Source organism: Takifugu rubripes, chromosome 10, assembly GCF_901000725.2.
Source record: "Takifugu rubripes chromosome 10, fTakRub1.2, whole genome shotgun sequence".
Taxonomy (NCBI): domain Eukaryota; kingdom Metazoa; phylum Chordata; class Actinopteri; order Tetraodontiformes; family Tetraodontidae; genus Takifugu; species Takifugu rubripes.
In genome coordinates this window covers 4,154,365-4,174,961 of record NC_042294.1, presented here as the reverse complement: position 1 = coordinate 4,174,961, position 20,597 = coordinate 4,154,365, and the positions used below count along the sequence as shown (strand labels likewise).

At 43.0% G+C, this 20,597-nt stretch overlaps 1 protein-coding gene across 8 annotated transcripts in view; it reads right to left on the bottom strand.

The window, feature by feature from the left end:
- mllt10 (MLLT10 histone lysine methyltransferase DOT1L cofactor) overlaps positions 1 to 20,597 on the bottom strand; it is a 33,517-nt gene that overhangs the window by 10,882 nt on the left and 2,038 nt on the right. For 3 of the 8 annotated variants that reach the window (XM_029842670.1, XM_029842675.1, XM_029842674.1), the window contains exons 2-12: positions 20,376 to 20,455; positions 16,057 to 16,111; positions 14,122 to 14,231; positions 13,919 to 14,022; positions 13,203 to 13,296; positions 11,134 to 11,223; positions 6,389 to 6,484; positions 5,855 to 6,182; positions 5,009 to 5,239; positions 4,119 to 4,601; positions 235 to 395 (exon numbers count right to left, since the gene is read on the bottom strand). In XM_029842670.1, coding sequence (XP_029698530.1) covers positions 235 to 395; positions 4,119 to 4,601; positions 5,009 to 5,239; positions 5,855 to 6,182; positions 6,389 to 6,484; positions 11,134 to 11,223; positions 13,203 to 13,296; positions 13,919 to 14,022; positions 14,122 to 14,231; positions 16,057 to 16,111; positions 20,376 to 20,455 — 1,832 coding nt within the window. Of the gene's footprint in view, positions 1 to 234; positions 396 to 4,118; positions 4,605 to 5,008; positions 5,240 to 5,854; positions 6,183 to 6,388; positions 6,485 to 11,133; positions 11,224 to 13,202; positions 13,297 to 13,918; positions 14,023 to 14,121; positions 14,232 to 16,056; positions 16,112 to 20,375; positions 20,456 to 20,597 lie in introns of all 8 variants that reach the window. The other 5 variants (XM_029842673.1, XM_029842672.1, XM_029842671.1 and 2 more) reach the window with 5 other exon arrangements.

Sequence of the window (20,597 nt, the reverse complement as noted above, 5' to 3'; positions counted from 1 at the left end):
CGACAATGGTGCTGAGATTTGGTGTGGAACATGTTTAATGAGTGCGCTTGGGTTTATTTGTATTCCCACCGGTGGTCTGAAGGCAAGGATGAGGGTAAACTGACAGATGTAGAGGGTTCTATACGTGCATGTGTGTGTGCGTGCACGTGTGCGCGCAATTGAAACACAATAAAGAGAGTAAGATCCTCATTTAGAAGTAAGCTTGAGTGGTGAGAGTTGTGCATTTGGACTCACGTGTGTGGCAGCCGTACTCGTGAGTGGTGCTGTGGCAGTGAAGGGAGAGGGGGTTGCCAGGGAAGGTGTGGCCTGCTGTTGTTGGGACATCTCCGAACTGGTCCCGCCCATGGTGACGGCTCCTGACCCTGAAGATGACCCATCTGTACCAGAAAAAACACCTGAAATCAAATTAGCAATGTTAGCTACACTGAATGCTAAACAGTGAAAAACAAGTGTGTGTGCTTCATTTGCAGTTAGTGACCCCTCTGCTAAGGTTGGCTTTAGATCATGTGCTTACATTATTGCAACACTTAACATGCAATAACACACCCTTATTCTATTATCAAATATTATCAAGGACATGCTGCCAGACCTGAGGCATTCATCATGTACAGTACAAACATACACCATTGGCTAAATTTATGCTTTAATTAGGGCCGAGAGCTTTTTTAGCTGATTTAATACATGATTAATAACATAAACAAATGAAATCATTAGAAAATTGGGTCACTTAGTGATTTTAAATACTGTGGAATGATTATACTATTCAAACATACACACATACTGATCTCATTCCATCCAGCACATTCACATGTATGAATATCATAATACTAAATTTACACTAGTTTCAAATTGTCTGTGCCAACATTTTGCTCTACTTTACATGATCATGTGCTTGCTGCACATTATCTTGTTGCTCACTCGCTCTTTCTACTAACCAGGGATAAGCCCTGCCCCTGCCCCCCTTTGACCCCAAAAGAGGAGGAGGAGGAGGCTGGGGGAACAGGAGGGCCCCTCAGCCCCACAAAAGCCTGAATGGCTCAGGGCAGCACATATTCACATGGGGAACAAGAGATCTTTGTGCCAGGAGGGGAGGGGTGGGGGGAAGAGAGAGAGAGACAGAGAGAGACAGAGAGGGAGGGAGAGAGAAACACTATATGGTTCTACATACTATTTATAACGTATTGTAATATGCACCAGAAAAACAGATATCCAAAGCCGTGACTCTAAAGAGTTCAAACCTAAGATCTTTAACAGCTGGCTCAGAGGCTAAAACCAACAGTTTATCAGAGTTAAGCTCATGCTGCCAACAGAAAGAGCTGCACAGTAAGACCAACAGAGGCACAAGCAGACATACAGTACACCTAATCATCCACTATGACAGAGTCCAGTCTGTGTCTGCTGCATCTGCAGCGCCCATGCATCTGAATTCCCTGCATGATTCTAAATTTGACTATTTAACTAAAATATGGATATATCTCAAAGAGAGGATTATTTTCAAAAATGACAGGCATTCTGTGAAGATTGGTGGAGCAACAGTATGTTTTTAAGCATCAACACAACACCTCTTGCTGCATAAATATTAACAGTGAAATGATGATGTATTTCAAATATATCGTATCACTCATTTTAAATTTTAATACAATTACACGTGGGACTGGCTTCAGCATCGTGTGACCCTGTTTAGGAATAATAATAATAAAATAAGAAGTAAGAATATTATGGGAGATTATGCGAGATAAATTTTGAAAGTACTGGGCTTTCCAACTTTAGCTATAGTAAATATCATAAGATTAAATATCAAGTTTGTGCCTCACAAGAAAAAATCTTTTTATTTATTTAACTAAAATAATGCTTCTCATGGGAGCCTGTTGCAAATCTTAAAAGAAACAAATATTTTTATGGAATCACAGAACAATAGAATGTCAAATACATTTTTGTTAGCCTCACATTCCTCTCTAACGTGCAAGACTCATCTTGCAGACCTTCTATAGTACCTATGTAATCAATAACGTTAAGCCCTCAAAGCAAATCTGCCTCTACAGGTCAATCGTCCAGCGGCATGCAAGTACATCTCAAAATATCCACCCTGATTACTCCAAGCTGGAATTACCTCCATAGGAAATCCATGTTGGCTATTTAGGGAGAGTTAAGTCTAATCTAAAGACCATGTGGATGAGGCCAACTGTGATTCGACAGCCGGACTTGTTTATACAAAGAACTGGCTCCAAATTGAGCAGATTCCCATTTCAGCAGCACTGAGGCACAATGCTGCAACCTTGTTTATTACCTCTTTTTGTTTCATCTTTCATCTTGAGGATCTCTCTCTTTAAGCAGTTTAAAAAAGGAATGTGGATACAAATAGGGAAGATTATTTGGAGCATTATATAAAGACAAAAAGGGGCAGGAATTTGTTCAGCCGTTATTGCAAAGCAGGGGCAGCGGAGCCACATCAAGGGCAGAGAGAGCAGCTCTGTGTGTTTCCATATGAAAGTATCATTTATGTAAACACGTTGATAAAGCCAGACAGGCAAATTCAGGGTGTATACATTTGGACAGTATAAAACATGCCCAAGCTTGAAATTAAAGAGTGAGTCGAGTCATTAGGACTCAAAATGTTTGGCCAGGAACAAATATTATATTTTTATGCTGTGAGACTACAGAACGACAATTTAACAATGTGAAAAAATTTACAATACACAGAGAAATCTCTTTTTACTCTCAGCCATTCTTTTCCGTACATAGGCTCCCATTGGCTCTAATGAATTCAGGTCCACCCAACATCTTTCCTCTATAGACTTCTCTGTCACATAAGTGACCCCCCTGCTGTCAAACATTAACTTAGCCAAAATTTAACCCCTTGCTTCCTGCTTAACCCCCCCCCAACACATATCTATCAGGTTAACTATCTATCTATCAGCATAGTGGAGCCAGAAGACAGGAGGGAGGCTGGTAACACAGTCCCTATTACTACCCTGCATTAACCCTCAGTTAAATATTTAGAATAGAAAAAACACAATTCTTCCTCCCTCTTACACACAGAGTATATAATGCACAGTAGTATGAACTGCTCTCACCTGCTGTGGTACAAATGTCACCACAACTGGAATAAAATAAAAACACTAAAGTCTTGAAAACTCACAGACAACAGAAATGAATACTATCATGCATGTGTGAATTAAATGTGTGAATATACTATAACATGTAGCTCTAGTATTTGTTCAGTTGTCCAGTGTAGATTTTGTCTTTATAGGAAATATTGACTGTAACACAAGTCACGTGTCAACAGGTGAGATAAGATACTGATGCTGCACAGGTCAAATGCTGGGGCACCATCAATGATCCTTTTCATTATTTAGTAACTAGTGTCAAAACTATTGTATGATGTTTGCATTATAGAGCTCGAGGTGATGCATTCTAAACACATTGGCTCCCTGAATGTTATCCCCACTGTCACAGAAGTAAAGTGGATGTTTACATTTAATAAGATAGAACTAGAAAGATTCCTGGATTTTTATATTTAGAAAAAAAATGACCTAATATTAATCAACTAATCATAGTGGCTTCAACAGAAAGGAGATGCAGATGTGTGGGCTTTGCCAAGCCATTCCCATCAGCAGGCTAGAACTCTTGAGCATAAAGACAGTTGCCAAGCAACAAAACACCATGGAAAAAGGGAAAAGACGACAACCATTTCCACGTATTTGGGGGGGGGGGGACACACACACTCTGACATGTGATCACAATGAGCTGATCACAAAGGTGCAAACATTCCCCTTTTCTTTCATTGTTAGTTGATGAAAAGACAGCTCCACGTGTAGCTGGAGGTGAACTGCTACCATGATGCCAACATGAGCAATTTCTGCTATATTTTGATTCATTTCTACGACACTTCTGCTTGAAGGATGAGACACAGGTTTTTTGTCAGGATATAACCAGTTGATAAATCTCAAGCTACCGTAATCCCCTTTTCTATTACTTTTGGTGGCCAATATTTAAATGATTGATGAACTACAAGCACTTTGATGAATGCAGCTGAAAGTGACAGACAGATCTGAGATGATATGTCTCATTGTGTGTTTTGAGTAAACTTTAATTAATGTGTGTTAATGCTTTCTCACCTAACCCCGTTGCTGTGGGGCCACTGTTGCTTTGCAGGCTCCCATTTCTGAGAAGTGATGGTGATTTCTGAATGCCACCACAGACACCCATGACTCCCAGCCCCCTCTCTCCTGCTCCTCCACTGAGCCCAACTACTAATCCACTGTTGGAGACCAAGCCTGGCCTGCTTGGGAGAGTTGAGGAGGAGGAGGAGGATGGGGAGGGGGTCGAGGAGCAGGTATTGGCGGTGGAGGAGGTGGGGAGGCTGAGGGAAGGTGACGCCTCTGAGGGCTTCACATCCGTGGTGAAGCAAGGTCCGTATCGGTTTCGCCAGTTGCCTTTCTTTTTCTTCTTTGCTCCATCTTCCCCTCCCCCTCCAGCCGCCACTCCTCCAATCCCGGGCCCTGAGCTGGAGGACTGGGGGCGTTTGTAGCCAGTGGACCCACCGTGGCTCGCCAGCTCGGTGGTTGTGTGACTGTGAGAATTCTCATACAGCTTCCCACCTACTGGAAAGATAGAAGAAAAGAAATCAGCTAGTAATTGCCTTGGTGTGTATGGTGTGTTTTGGCTTGGAATCATTAATTAAATAAATGATATTAGGATAGCTCATCCTGTGTCATCTGTCTTCTTGTTAATTGAGGCAGCAACCAGCAATTACTTTCATTAATGTTAATCCACTGGGTAAATTGATTGTTTAGTCTATAAAATGTCACAGAATGAAAAAAGAGCCATCAAAATTTACTGGAAGAGGGTGTTTTTTGGCCTAATACCAATAAGCATAAGTCATTACTTCACTCTAAATATATATTTTGCTACTTTGATTTTGAAGAACTGATTAAATATTTTTAGGAAAAATATAAATGAACCATTTTCATCTGGGTTTTTGTTTAAATATTTGAATGCTTCTAACCGTTGTAAATACCTGCAGATGCTGTTGCCGCCGACATCAAGGAACCGAAGAGCGGTGCAGTTCCCTCGGAGGCATTGCCCTCTGTGCTGGGTTTGGGAAGGCAACTGCTGAATGATGGAGGGGAGGAAAAGGTGGTCGCACCTCCAGGACGCAACGACGAATCTGAGAAGCTTAAGAAGTCCGAGGACGAAACAGCAGAGGGTATCTTGCTGGCACTGGTTAACAGCAAGCCTGAAGACAGACAGTTGGGTTTTTGGATTAATTTTTAAATTGAACTATAAATATCATACAAAATGATAATGGATGCTTTCTGAGCATCTGCATGAGCTCAGGAGAGAACAACTATGTGGAAACAGACTGAACTGGAAAAGCGGCAGTCTCAGCATCAATGGAGCAAGAGCAGCAACATAGGAAAATAAACATCTCATCAGCTTTCCTGCTTTGTCTCAGTTGTACAGTTGGCCCTCCCTCATCACACAGTCCTCCCATTAACAGACATACTTCCTTGAAAGAAAACATGTGGGCCAAACCCACACAAAAATACTTCCATAAGAAACACACACAAACACACCTGACAGGAGATTCAAGGCTATAACAGTGCTCACACTGAGCTGCTGTGTTCTCTGCCGACTTTTTAGTCTTGACCTTCCAGCATGTTTGTACATTAGTTCTTTTTCTCTGTGTGTTTCTTCAAGACAGGGTCACTGATTATGGAAGTCACAGACAAGTTGAACCACAGATATCAGGGCCACACAAGATTCTGCTGTTGGCCCCAAATCACACAAAACACATGACACCCATGGCAAAAAGAAGACTCCAAGGCTCATTCACAGACATTAAATTCACCTTGGTGGAAAGGTCCAGTAGAGACAGAGGTTGAGGTTGCCATGGTGACCACGGCAGAGGGGAGGGCCTTCCCTGAGGAGGTGAGAGACTTACGGCCGCCCCTCTGTCCCACTGTGTGGCCTCCACTGCTGCTCTTCTTGTTCTTGACCTCGACCACCGCCTTCCCAGTATCTGTGGTCAAGGCATCTTTGGAGCTACCAACGGAAAGGGTCGACGACACTTCTTGGAAATTGGCGCTGGTAAAACGGGCAGCACCGTCATCGAGCCGCTTCTGCGAGGAAGCTGGGAGAGGTGGAACCCCACCACCTGAGCCGCTGCTGTTGTAGGTCTGGTGAACATGATGGGGGATTGGCAGGCAGAGAACAGGAACCAATTAGCACCAGGGGGAATGGGGGAGAAATGAATGAATGAGAGCAGGAGGAGCAAAAACATTAAGTTGAAAACAAACAAAAATTATTTGGAGAGATCAATCTGAGCTCAGTCAGCCTTCCTCATATTCTACAAATATGAAGAAAAGAATGGGGTTGCGCTCACTTTGTCTGGAATCAGGATATTTGGAAGGACCAGCGAGGGCGACATGTCCATAGACTTCTTGTGTCTTGGTTTGTGTCTTTCTCGCTCCTTGTGTTTCTGCATATTAAGAATAAAATAAGGAAAAAAGATCAATGAAGATCTAAGTATATCCAGCCCTAGCAAAAAGGCAGTCATTTAGGTTTTTCCCTTTATACATTTCAAGAACAAAAGAGAAAGAAATGAATGCTACAGCGCACCATCACACGTGTCAGGTTAAAGAAAAAAAATTTAAAAACAAGCTAAAGGGTTTATTAAGACACAGGAACATTAGAGAGATAATGGCTGCACGAAACACAGAACATTACATTTCAAAGGCTCAGCCCAAGATGAAAGCCTCATGATCCACAAACAAAAAGAAAATGATGGAAGAAAGATAAAAAGAACAGAATGCAGTTAAAGTGTCTCATGTGGAGTGAACAAGGTCTTGTCATTTCACCCAATCACTTCCTGCTTCTTTGACGATCACAGCTCAATTTACACCTTTACTACCCCGCGCACTGCCACCCTTCTCTCCTCATCGCCTCCTTGACAACTGGGTGCCTGCACATTTACACCTCACGCACAAGCCCTGCAACCTGACATGGGGCACGTGCGCATGCGCACAGGCAGATGAATTCTTAAAAGGGAACACCTTCCCTTTTATACTGTGCAGCGATCTGCTAAGGCGAAATGGGACTCAACAAACATACCGGTAATGTTGCGTGCCATGACAACACTGACACATCAGACTGCTCCTCCCATTCTTTCCCTTGGGGTCTGTGACTGCATGCAGCTTCCTGACAGTTAAGCCAGACTTCCTGTATGTCTGGCAGTTAACAGACATCATCAACTGTATCAGGAGATGGCTGTGCTGTCTTCCACTAATGCCAACACCCTAGGGTTACAAGCTGTATTTGAGCATTTAATAATGGTTAACTGGTTAATTATCCTTTCAGTTGAGTAGCTTAAATGTATTTATTTATAATATTTAGTGCTACTGTACATATCTTTAGTTCGGACTCATTAAAAAAAGCATAAATTTGGCATTGTAAAATAAATGTGTCAAAATACCACTGAAAAATTACCACTCTATCACTGCAAATGCACCGTAGGTTATTTTTACGCAGTAAAATTAATTAATTACACAGTTAAATTATCCACAGCAGTAGTAACAACTCAAACACGTTTCTACATCATCACAACTTCAGACATTTAAAATAACTGTTACCGATTAATAACAGCTAATTAAAATGCATGCTACTGACCAGTGGAAGGAAAGGGTTAATGTTGTGAGGTGCAGTTGGTGCAATTATATATTAATGCATCACATTACTGTAATTGGGTGGTGGTAGTTGGGCTGAGAAGCAGAGCATTCTCAGTGTGCAAACTAAAGTTGGAAGGTGTACTGGTAGTAGGAAAAGTGTGCCAAAACACATTCAGAGCACTGCTGAGGTACCCTTGAGCAAGGTGCTGAACCCACAAATGCTCACATAGGGCCCTGTGATGAACTGGCGACTCAACAGAGGGTGGACCTGCCTTCACCCATATGTGCAGCCTCCCCATGACCCCGAAAGTGGTAAAGTGGTCAAGAAAAGAAATTACAAACATTTAAAAAAAAAAAAATAAGACAGATTCTGTGATTTGTGTACAACTTTGTTACTGTCACATGTCTTTCTAAAATTGTTGTATGATGATGTCAGGTTTTTTGTATTATCCCATCCATTCCTCTACCATTTTGCAATTAATTCGGGTATTCTTTGCAGCTCAAATTGTAAATTTTCTGAAATGGGTTTACTGATTTTATTTATATCTCTCAAACGATATCAGAATGAAAGCCTGCAAAATCAAGCTTTTTCCAAATTTTCACAATAAACCAAATCACACAAATTTGGCAATATGCAACGGTATTACTACAGCATATAACAAGACAAATGGCGGGTGGTGGTCAACAAGAACGTTGAAGGAGAAGAGAAAAGAGGTTTGAGTTCTTTGGGATCCCCTAGTTGGTTTTCATTAACATTCCAGAGGAAGGTGTTGATGGACAGAGACCGCACTGAGAGGGTCAAATAACACACACACGGACCAGAAGCACTGGGCGTGGGAAACATAACACACACACAATGTAACCCTGACACACCCTTATCAATCAGGTCAATTGATTATACAGGCCAGGACAAAGACTCTCAGTGTGTCCTTTGCCCTTTTCTCTGATGCCGACCATTAGCTCAGAGAAACCCTCAGCATTAGCTCTCTGAGACCATGTGTGGTAAATACAGAGACTGGCTCTATTTATCAAGAAGCTTCAGAGTAATGAACCATACAACTGTAGGCTCTATCTGTGTTGAGCGATGATCCTGGGATTTTCCAAAGGGGAAAATATTTTAGGACCTAATTTCTTGAGTTTTTTTGATGGGAAAAAGGGGTTGTTGGGTGTTGTTTAATCTGGTTAAATAAAGACTATGACTTTCTGAAATAAATTTTGATTATCTATTAAATTCAGACATAACAGTTGTATACTTCTCACCTTTATCAGAGTAAAGTTCTAATGCCCATATTTATGTTAAACAATTTACACTAAACTATGCATCATATGAAAGGATTGACTATCTATTTGCCTATCTTTAATTGTTTCTCAATTCAGTACAACTGCCTCAGGAGGTAGATAACATAGCCACAGATGTGAGGAGTACATAGGGGAGGCAAGGAAAGATGGGGAGGTACAGAGGAACAGGAAGTAAGGGGGGAGAATAATCTGCTCTGGTCTGGCAGGAATTTCCCTGTGCAGCTTCCTGCAGGGTCTTTGACCAGCCATTGTGTATGTATGGATGTGAGTGTGCACGTGCATGTGTGTGTGTGTTTTCTGCAGGCTCTAAGTGGAGAGTGTGGGGGATCTTTTATCCCCCACTGTAGTTTAACTGCAGGGAATAAAATGAGAAGAATATACATCTGAGCCTCAACACTGAATAACAAATGAATATGTGGACACACACATAAGACTAAGCAGACTGAGCAAACTGATCTACAACCTTGAAAAATTGGAAAATAGAGGAGCTCTGATCGATGGAAACAAGGCAGTATAAACAAAAATCATGACATTCCTTATTACAGTAATTACTTTCTGAATTACTGCGATGTAATCTAATAATCTATAAAAGTAACAGTGTTCTTCTGGGCAATGATAAAAGAGAAAAAACAAAGTATATAAAAATATAAAAAATTAAAATGTTCAAGTATGTAATTTCACTGATTTATTTAAAATTTCATGACTTGGCAGCAAAAAACTGAATAGCTAATATAGATCCCTGATCAGTTTTTTTTATTTGGAAATGAATTCCATTTACCGTATTTTCACGACTGTATCTGTATTTAAAACATACATAAGGCGCACTGTATTATTAGGCAAATGCTAAAAACATACAATAAAAAATGACAACGGAAGTAAAACAGTGAGTTTCGACACATTTATTGAACAAAATATTCATTCTTCCGCCACAAAACCATCAAAGTTTTCATCTTCTGTATCTAAATTAAACAGCTGCGCTATTTCAATGTCCAACATCCCGAATTCCTCTTCTTTATCATCTGAATCAGACTCACCAACCGGTTCCGCTTCAGCATTGATGCAGACTTTTTTGAAAGCTCTTACAATACATGAAGACGGTATCATAGCCCATGCGTCTACAATCCACGCGCATATGGTGGCATAACTGTTATCTTGTCGCGGCAGTAGATGCGGAATATGGCCACCCTCTCCTGGTAATCCACGGGCAGCCGCTGCGCAACAGCTGTCCTTGTGCGTATGGAGAGATGCCGCCTCCTCATAAAGCGAAAACACCAAGACGAACCTCATTGGAAGTGCTCAATGTCCATTTCTTCAGCAATCGCTTTGGCCTTTGGTGACAGTAGAGACGCCCCTTCCAGCTGTTCCACAACCAACTGCTCCACTCGGTCTTCCAGCTTGGGCCACCTTGCTTTGTTCCTGCGGAAACTCAGCTTCGTCTTCCTCACTTTCGTTCATTTTCTTGTTTTCTCCACTTTCTGACCATGGACTCATTTACATTAAAATGTCCTGCAGCTGCTTGATTGCCATTTTCAGCCACGATGGCCTGTAGTTTAAAGTAAGCCTCATACGCGTATCGCTTGACCGGCGCCATTTTAGGGGATCCTTACGCGTAGGTGTGCCGCTAATCGATGGGCGGAGCATTTACCATAGTGCACACACAAGGCGCAACATATTATAAGGCGCACCGTCGATTTTTGAGAAAATCTCAGTGTTTTAGGTGCGCCTTATAGTCGTGAAAATACGGTTTATTGCTTCATGAATGAATGTAAAGAAGAGTCCCAGACCTACTTTTCTCCTTGTGCACTTACCAAACCGCGTCCAAAGTTTAGACGCCATCAACAGCTCAAATACCTCTACCAAGCTATAAAGGAAAAAAGGCAAGTGCTCATTCCGCCGCTTTCACGACAAAGAATTTTCTATACCATTATCAGTGCAGTTTTAGCATTAGATAGCTAATAAAAGTAGCCTTTTAAAAGGGAGGGAGTGTCACTAAGAGTGTGGATAACTGAAAGACACACTTCTGTTTTTACCCAAGACAGACCTTTACACTCAGAATAGTTTCCCTGCATGTGTCTGGCTGTCCACCACATGAGCAGATACATTCAGATTCAGATGGATTCGCTATTGTGGGTTGCATAGATGTAAGTTCTGAGGGCTGTCTTACCTTCTTGTCCTCGTCTGGGGGTATATCCATACAATGAGAGGAAGAGTCACTTAAGCTTTGAGACCTACTACCGCGGCCCCTGCTCCTTCGCTAAAAAGTAAAGAGGAACTCCATGTTACTTGATGAAGTCCAAGGGAAAATCCGCGAATAAAATGAAAAAAAAATTAAAAGGAATAAAAAAAAAAAAAAACTTAAAAAGTCGACTAAACTCTAAAGGTATCAAAAAACTGCAAAAACACCATCAATTGCAAAAGGTTGATTGACTACTGGCGGGGGGAAATGCAGTGGTGGGAGGTATTAAAAATACAAAATACCTTCATTTTGGAAAAAAAAAAAAGATGTTTTTAACTGACCTGAAAATAGGCATCAAGAGATATTTTTGATGGTTAATGATTATTGATCTCAGTCTGAAGGGGTGTTGATGTTGCTCATAGTTTCTATAGTGACAAAAAATAAATCCAAAAATTACAGCTATAATACCTCGAGGCACAGATCAAGGCCTGGTTTATCCAGCCTCTATTCGGAAGTACTGATTTAAAGCCAAACACGATGTTGCTTTTGGCCTTTCAAGTAAAAACTGACAATTTTTGGTGCAGAATTTTGGTGCATCAAGATCTTCTTTTGGCTTCTTAAGCCAAGACCAATTTGTTTTATACAAAGAAATCTAAATTTTCAGCCTTTCAGTGATCAGAATTCACTGCAGTTTCTGCCAAATACTGAACTTCTAAACTAAAAAATGTAAATAACATAACAAATTCAATCAGTTTCCTTCTAATTCAGAAACCCGGTGGTGCATTTACCATTAGACTTCCATTAACATGGAAAACATAATATTTCTCAGTTACATTTTCTTAAAGTGGAGGAAAGCTGTCTTTGAAAATATACCTCATTAAGGTAGCAAAATATCTTTGTAGTAGGAAGAATCTTTCTTTGTAAATCTATCTTTGTAGGAAACAGATTCGACCTCCAGTCAAATGCCACATAGTGCTAACATCTACCAAAACATTTTTATGAAACCCTCTCTGTTCCTCATTGCAAACTCCTGTCAGCTATACAATCCCTATTAAATGACATTACAGTCCTGCCATTCATACAGGATCAATAAACCAGGGTGACTCTTTCCATCCACAACTGCAGCCTCACCTTTGTGAGTTTGGGATGTGCCAACACTACAACCTTTCTTGCGTTTCAACTCCCACACTGGTATCAATATTTAAATCATACACCCTTGTCCTTTTGTCTTTGTGAGGACTTTCATAGGCATAACTTACTCCAACCAAACAACAAAAGAATGTGTATTTTGGTGCTTAATGTGTAACAAGTACAAGAACACACAAAACATACACACATCCAATTACTGATTTAAAGAAAAAACTGTTTTCTAATTTATAACACTGGAGGATGCGCAAACTTCACTTGACCGGGAATTGAACCTGCAACCATGCTGCGAGGTGACAGCGCTAGCAACCGTACATCCAAAAACAAATCATTGATGACTTTAAATATCGGAAAACAAGTGTAATAACAATGAATATGCCATGATGAGGAGCCAATGATTTGTGGGATAAAGAGAGCTGGATAAAGAAGCACAGATAAAATATTTTCATAAGGAATGACAGAAGACTGTTGCTAGTGTTCAACACTAGTGTGACTTTTATATGAGTGCATTGAAAGAGGAAGGGGATAAACAGATGAAAAGAAGTTTGGCAAAGCCCCAACAAGAATGGAGGCTGATTGAAGGAAGAATTTGATCCGGAAGGAAATGGAAACAACAAAAATCAGCACAAATAAATGAAGCCAGGAGGATACAATGGTGAACCTGGCTAGAAAACAAGGAGAGCAAAGAGACGAGGCTAAAAGATCAAGAAAAAAATAAAACTTGTTGCTTTCACAGCTAGTTATTGCAGTTTTACAATAATAAAAAATACATGAATTAGTGCGAACAAGTTAGGTTACCACAAACACTCTCACTCACTCTCTAATATCTTACTCATAGTAATTCCCCCACTTACCTTAAATTGCGTTGTTAAAATCAATTTCAAAACAAAAAGGAATCTCAGTACACTTACCAACTTGCTGTGGTGGTATTTGCAGTATCCGCAGTACTTGACGTTGTCTGCATCAGATCCTTGTTCCTCACATAACAGCCCAGCAAACTGAGCACTGCAACAGAAATTCATGGAAGAAATTTTGACACAAAACCAGCATGTAATGCCCTGTCTTTTTACATTCTCCTTTCTGTCTGCACTGTTAACAATACGTTTGCCAAACACTTACTGCTAAATTATGCATCACAACAGCACGTAAGCTGTCGGTTAATGTCTACTTAAATGATGTCAAACGTCCGGATAGGCAACCATAGAACTAAGCGATGAGGCAGGGCAATACTATAAAGGAAATATATGTCATATATGGTTTAGGATGTGCACGCTTGCATGGATGCTACAAAATATATGTAGTTCATTTTTATTATTACATAATAAAGCATAATTCTAACTTCCCAATAGGAGTAAACCTCAAAACACTTGTCTAATAAATTTGACTTTCAAAAGTTTCTTCTGGGAAACTCTGGTGACATATTTCTACACTGCAAAAATTCCATTTCATGCTTTAAGCAACTGAGAGTAGAATCCATACAAATGTAACCAGCCAGACTGTGTCATGTGTTTCACTATTACAATATGCAACAGTGTAGATATGTGTGTGTGTGTCATGATCGAATGGACTTAAACAACAATCAGTTTCTTTGTGGTTGTGAAGTTAAAGTCATGTGAGTGGACCTCACCATGTGACATGGAAGGCCTGTCTACAGCCATGTTTGTTGCAGGTCATACAGGCTCCTGTGGCTGCTTTACTCTCTCTGCCTTGGTCCTCACAGATATAGCATGTCTACAAGGCATGTGCACATACTCATGTAAGTAAGCCTTTGAAATCACAAAGTTTATTTAATAAGACTGGACATGGTATTACACAGGTGATAGCTGTTACCTTGTTATAGCGATCATGTGGCACAGACTGGAGTACTATTGGCTCCATAGTTGACACATTGGCAAATTCCACTTCAGGTATGTAAAGGGCACAAACAACATGAGCCCAACCTGCAAGAAAACATCAGGATTTCCTCAATCAACACAGCTAACTACAAACCTAATAAAGTCTAACTGCACAACATACGTCATTTGTCCAACAATAAGACAAAAAAGATAAATATGGATGAAATGCCTAAATATAACCTGCTGTCATTAAAAAAACAAAAATCTAGTCAGTCGAATAAGAAATGATTGCACTATAAATACGCCTGTCCCACAAAGTTTAAATCAAACTTCGTATATTTTCTCCCAAGTAATTTGCTAGTACGACACTTTGATTATAGTGGCAAAATACACATTTAAACTTCTTAAACTCTTCCGTCTATTCAGCTTTAAGTTTGTTATCATTTTGAAACTAAAATAGGACAAGAGGCAATTAAAGATACAGCCCTTTCAGCCAAAAGCAAGAAATCCAGACACAGACCAATTGTGGTCTGGTCTCGTAAATATTTTAAATCACAAACTGGTTGTTAATCTGTTTAAGTAGCCATTTATTGAGCCCTGACACACACACACAGTTGACCGCCAGTGAAGACAAACTGTGGGCGGTGAAATGACAGAGCTGACTGGCAGCAGAATTGACGATAAACTGAGGAGGTCAATGGGAGGTCAAATGGAGGTGGGAGTCGCCTGCTGCACTGAAGGTGTCTGTTTTTCCACATAGTAGCAGTGAAAACAGGCTTAAACTTACAGTTGAACCCCTGACCTGGCTTTGACCTGGTGAGAGGGCAAAGGGCGGGGCGGATGGAGAGGGTTGCAGTGTGAAATGGGGGGCATGTTGTTGTTTTGAAGTTCCTCCAAGAATCTGGAAGAGGCCTATAAAACAGGACTATAAAAGTGGCACAGCCTTCCTGCTCAAACTGAGTGTTTGCACTTTTGTCCCCTAAAAACCCCAGCCTTGGCCCTCCGGATGAACTTCCCTCGCTTGCACAAATGTCTATTAGTAAGACTTTACTCCAACATAGTAAACTCTGATTGGCATATAAAGGCATGTAATGAATCCAATTCGATTTATCAGTTTGTCTTGTCATAATATTGGAAATTTATTATTAAAAGTATTATTAGAAGTTTAGTGGCTTTTGAAACTTTTCCATGTTATTGTGACCAATTTAATTTCTTGTTTTTCCAGCGGTGTAGGAAAAACAAAAAGAATCTTTCAAAGTCCAGATATATGTGATTTTTCAACGGTGAAAGATCTTTTATTTTCCCTCTGGCTGCTATATGTCAAGATGCTTGATCAAATACCCATTTCAGACCCATGCCTTTGTTCTTTTTTATTGCTGTCCCACCTGAAACAACAGGCTGAGCACCACACAGATCAACAAGTGAAGAGGAACTGACGGGAGTAGAGAAACGGATGGTTGGGGGAAAGTGGACTTTGAGAGAAAAACGGGAGGAAAGTGATGGGAAGAGAGGGGTCATGGGAAGGTTAAAATAAAGGGAAAGTAGTAAAACGGTGTGTGTGTTAGTGTTGTCCTGATGCCTCCCTGCAGGCCTGGACACAATCCCACAGCTGTGCCCCTGTGTGTGCACGCACGCACACACACAATATTTACAGTCTCCACCAGCCTGACCTCCCAATGAACCCAACGAGGAGACTCTTCACAGGCCATGCACTATATGCATCCTGGCCCGCCCCCTCATAAACATACACACAGTCATAAAACACAGACTGGCATGGGTGGTAGATGGAAGCAATGTACAACAAACACCCAATATAACTCTTTCAGTGTGCTCATGCCGCTTAAATTTGCCGGTGACATGCACTCCATAAACAACATGAATGCACCAGAAGACCACAACAGGTGCGTGTATGTGTGTGGGGTGTATGTACCTCCATTGTCTGTTCTCTTGAGGGCTCCATCCTTGTGGGGACACAGTTCACATCTCTGTGGGTAAGAATAAACAGTCAGAATAAACAATCAAACCAATGCTATTGGCTTAAACACAGAAATGTCACAGATTTCCCACTATTTGACCTGAACGGGCATGTGGCCTTGACTTACAGGCATGAGGCCAAACTTTCAATGGGAAAACAGCCTCACAATCAGTTGCAGAAGTAATGGTCATGGCTAAACAAGTTTCAAGGACAATGCAAGAAGAATTTGCAAAATGCACTTCACTTTGTTAGAAATCTTGAATCAAATGCAGCAGGGATGTTAGAGGAATAACCAGCAAGAGCAGCATATTTTATCCATCCATCCATCCATCGTCGGGTCGCGGGGGCAGCAGCCTAATAAGAGAAGCCCAGACTTCCCTCTCCCCAGCTGCTTCTTCCAGCTCATCCGGGGGGATCCCCAGGCGTTCCCAGGCCAGTCGAGAGACATAGTCTTTCCAACGTGTCCTGGGTCTTCCCGGGGGTCCCGAGGGACATGCCCTGAACACCTCACCAGGGAGGCACCTAGGGGGCATCCTAACTAGGTGCCCAAGCCACCTCATCTGGCTCCTCTCAACACGGAGGAGCAGTGGCTCTAATTCCGAGCTCCTTCCGGATGGCAGAGCTTCTCACCCTATCTCTAAGGGAGAGCCCAGCCACCCTACGGAGGAAGCTCATTTTGGCCGCTTGTACCCGTGATCTTGTTCTTTCGGTCATGACCCAAAACTCATGACCATAGGTGAGGGTAGGAACAAAGATCGACCGGTAAATCGAGAGCTTCGCTTTTTGGCTCAGCTCTCTCGTCACCACTACGGACCGGTGCAGAGTCCGCATTACTGCGGACGCCGCACCGATCCGCCTGTCGATCTCCTGCTCCATTCTTCCCTCACTCGTGGACAAGACCCCGAGGTACTTGAACTCCTCCACTTGGGGCAGGATCTCCTCCTTGACCTGGAGAAGGCACTCCACTTTTTTCCGGTTGAGAACCATGGCCTCGGATTTGGAGGTGCTGATTTTCATCCCAGAACAGATCCAGTGATCGTTGGCGGTCACGGGCCGATGACGCCAACAGGACCACATCATCTGCAAAAAGCAGAGACCCGATCCCGAGGTCACCAAACCGGACCCCCTCAACACCATGACTGCACCTAGAAATTCTGTCCATAAAAGTCACGAATCTGTGACAAAGGGCAGCCCTGGCGGAGACCAACCCTCACCGGAAACGAATTCGACTTACTGCCAGCAATGCGGACCAAACTCTGACACCGATCATACAGGGAGCGGTCGGCCCGTATCAGCGGGGCCGGCACCCCTTACTCTCGGAGAACCCCCCACAGGACCCCCCTGAGGGACACGGTCGAATGCCTTCTCCAAGTCCACAAAACACATGTGGACTGGTTGGGCAAACTCCCATGCACCCTCGAAGACCCTGTTGAGGGTGTAGAGCTGGTCCGCTGTTCCACGCCCAGGACGAAAACCACATTGCTCCTCCTGAATCCGAGGTTCGACTATCTGGCGGACCCTCCTCTCCAGTACCCCTGAATAGACTTTACCAGGGAGGCTGAGGAGTGTGATCCCCCTATAGTTGGAACACACCCTCTGGTCCCCCTTCTTAAAAAGAGGGACTACCACCCCGGTCTGCCAATCCAGTGGCACCGCCCCCGATATCCACACGATGTTGCAGAGTCGAGTCAACCACGACAGCCCTACAACATCCAGAGCCTTAAGGAACTCTGGGCCCAGGCCCTGCTTCCTCATTGGAAGGCGCGTTGGTGGGATTGAGGAAGTCCTCGAAGTATTCCTTCCACTGATCCACAACATCCCGAGTTGAGGTCAGCAGCACACCATCACCACTATACACAGCGTTGACAGTGCACTGCTTCCCCCTCCTCAGATGCCGGATGGTGGTCCAGAACCTTTTCGAGGCCGTCCGAAAGTCGCTCTCCATGGCCTCACCAAACTCTTCCCATGCCCGGGTCTTTGCCTCGGCAACAGCCGTAGCTGCACTCCGCTTGGCCTGCCGGTACCTATCTGCTGCCTCAGGAGTCCCACAGGCCAGTAAGGCCCGATACGACTCCTTCTTCATCCTGACGGCATCGCTCTGGTTCGGGCATTGCCGCCACGACAGGCACCAATCACCTTGCGGCCACAGCACCGGTCAGCCGCCAACTCACCACCAGGTGGTGATCAGTTGACAGCTGCGCCCCTCTCTTCACCCGAGTGTCCAGAACATGCGGCCACGAATCCGATGATATGAGCACAAAGTCAATCGATCTGCGGCCTAAGGCATCCTGGTGCCAAGTGCACATGTGGACGCTTTTATGCCTGACCAAGGTGTTTGTTCTGGACAATCTGAGACGAGCACAGAAGTCCAATAACAAAACACCACTCAGGTTCAGATCAGGGGGGCCGTTCTTCCCAATCACACCTCTCTAGGTCACACTATCATTGCCAACGTGAGCATTGAAGTCACCCAGGAGGATGAGGGAGCCCCCAGAAGGAGCACTCTCCAGCACTCCCTCTAAGGACTCCAAAAAGGGTGGATACGCTGAACTGCTGTTTGCACCATAGGCACAAACAACAGTCAGGATCCGTCCCCCCCACCCGAAGGCAAAGGGAGGCTACCCTCTCATCCACTGGGGTAAACTCCAATATACAGGCACTAAGCTGGGGAGCAACGAGAATTGCCACTCCTGCCCATCGCCTCTTCCCATCGGCAACTCCAGAGTGGTAGAGAGTCCAACCCCTCTCGAGAAGACCAGTTCCAGAGCCCTTGCTGTGCGTCGAGGTGAGGCCAACTATGTCTAGTCGGAACTTCTCAACCTCGCGCACCAGCTCAGGCTCCTTTCCCACCAGAGAGGTGACATTCCATGTCCCTAGAGCCAGTTTATGCAGCCAGGGATCAGACCGCCAAGGTCCCTGCCTTCGGCCACTACCCAGCACACAATGCACCCGACCCCCTTGGCCCCTCCCGCAGGTGGAAGAGGGTCCCATGTTGCCTTTTCGGGCTGTGCCCGGCCAGACTCCATGGGCAGCGGTCTGGCCACCAGGCGCTCGCCAACATGCCCCACCCCCAGGCCTGGCTCCAGGAGGGGGCCCCGGTGACCCGCATCCGGGCAAGGGAAACTTGGCACCAATGTTGTTTATCATCATTAGGGGGTCATGGGCTATGCTTTGTCTGATCCCTCACCTAGGACCTGTTTGCCATTGGTGGCCCTACCAGGGGCATAAAGCCCCAGACAAAGGAGCTCCTAGGATCATTGGGACACACAAACCCCTCCACCACGATAAAGTGGTAGCGCAGGAGGGGTATTTTCAACCTCTGCTTGATTATTATTTAGCTCAAAGCAGAACTGAAAAATCAGTCCAAGACTCAGACATTTGGATTGTTTGAGATGTTTTGGTTGTTTGTGAGGCTGTTGAGTTTAAGTATAGCCATCCAAGGGAGGAGGAAGCATTTGTTCACATTCAACAACTGTCAGTTAATTAAAAAAAATTGCCTCAAACTGTACTGTGAATTTGTGAAGTGTGTACTATCAAACTATTTATTTTACAGTTGAAACCTCTATTTAAGTTACTTCTGCAGCACGTCATTGTTCTAAGCACATGTTCAACAGCTGTGCTACTAGCTATTACTCTTACTATTAGTAAGAGTTCAGAACTGAAGAAGCCTTCTGGATAGAAGCCGAAATGTCTACAGAGAGAAGAAACACAGTCCAGTTGACAGAGAAAACTACCTTGGATAACGATGACCTGGATGATTGAGAATCTACACAGACAAAACTCAGAAAGTTTTGTGTATTTTATCCAACAAAACACAGACCTAAATGTATTCCGTACAGAAAAGCCATTTAAGAGGTTTGAGCAACATGTTTCCATTTCAACATCACTATATGCTAAAGGAAACTCCACTGCAGGAGCTATTTTTGTGTTTAAATGATAATCTCCTGTGAGATAAGCATAAATAACTATGAAACTCAATTGTGGGCCCAACACATTTTCACCTAAATGATTCTTTTGGGTAGATTAGTTTTTAACTCATCATGCAATCTGCGATTAAACGCTGCAACTAATACTGGATATTAAATGCTGCTTCAAATAATAACAACTCTGACTTTCCAACGATCATCTGTGATCAAGTTACAAAACAACACAACTAACAAACGAAGCCTGTGAATCACATTTAGCGCCAAGTTATGAAGATTACTTAAATTCCTATTTGCACAATTAACTCATTCATTGATAACCCAATAGGCATTTATGATGGTGGGACTCACCACACGGGCTGCCCGCTCCTGGGATTCACATTTTCTGCAGAACCAGGGACCAGTGGGCACCTGCACGATGCCATAGCAGGCTAAAAAGAGAAGGAGTGTTAATTAGCAAAGCCAGAAGGAGGAGAAACTAGTTCATTGATGTATAAAAGTAACAGCTGACAATTATGATTTACACACTGGAACAATATTTCAAGGACAATTTGAAAGGGTGATTTTTAATTT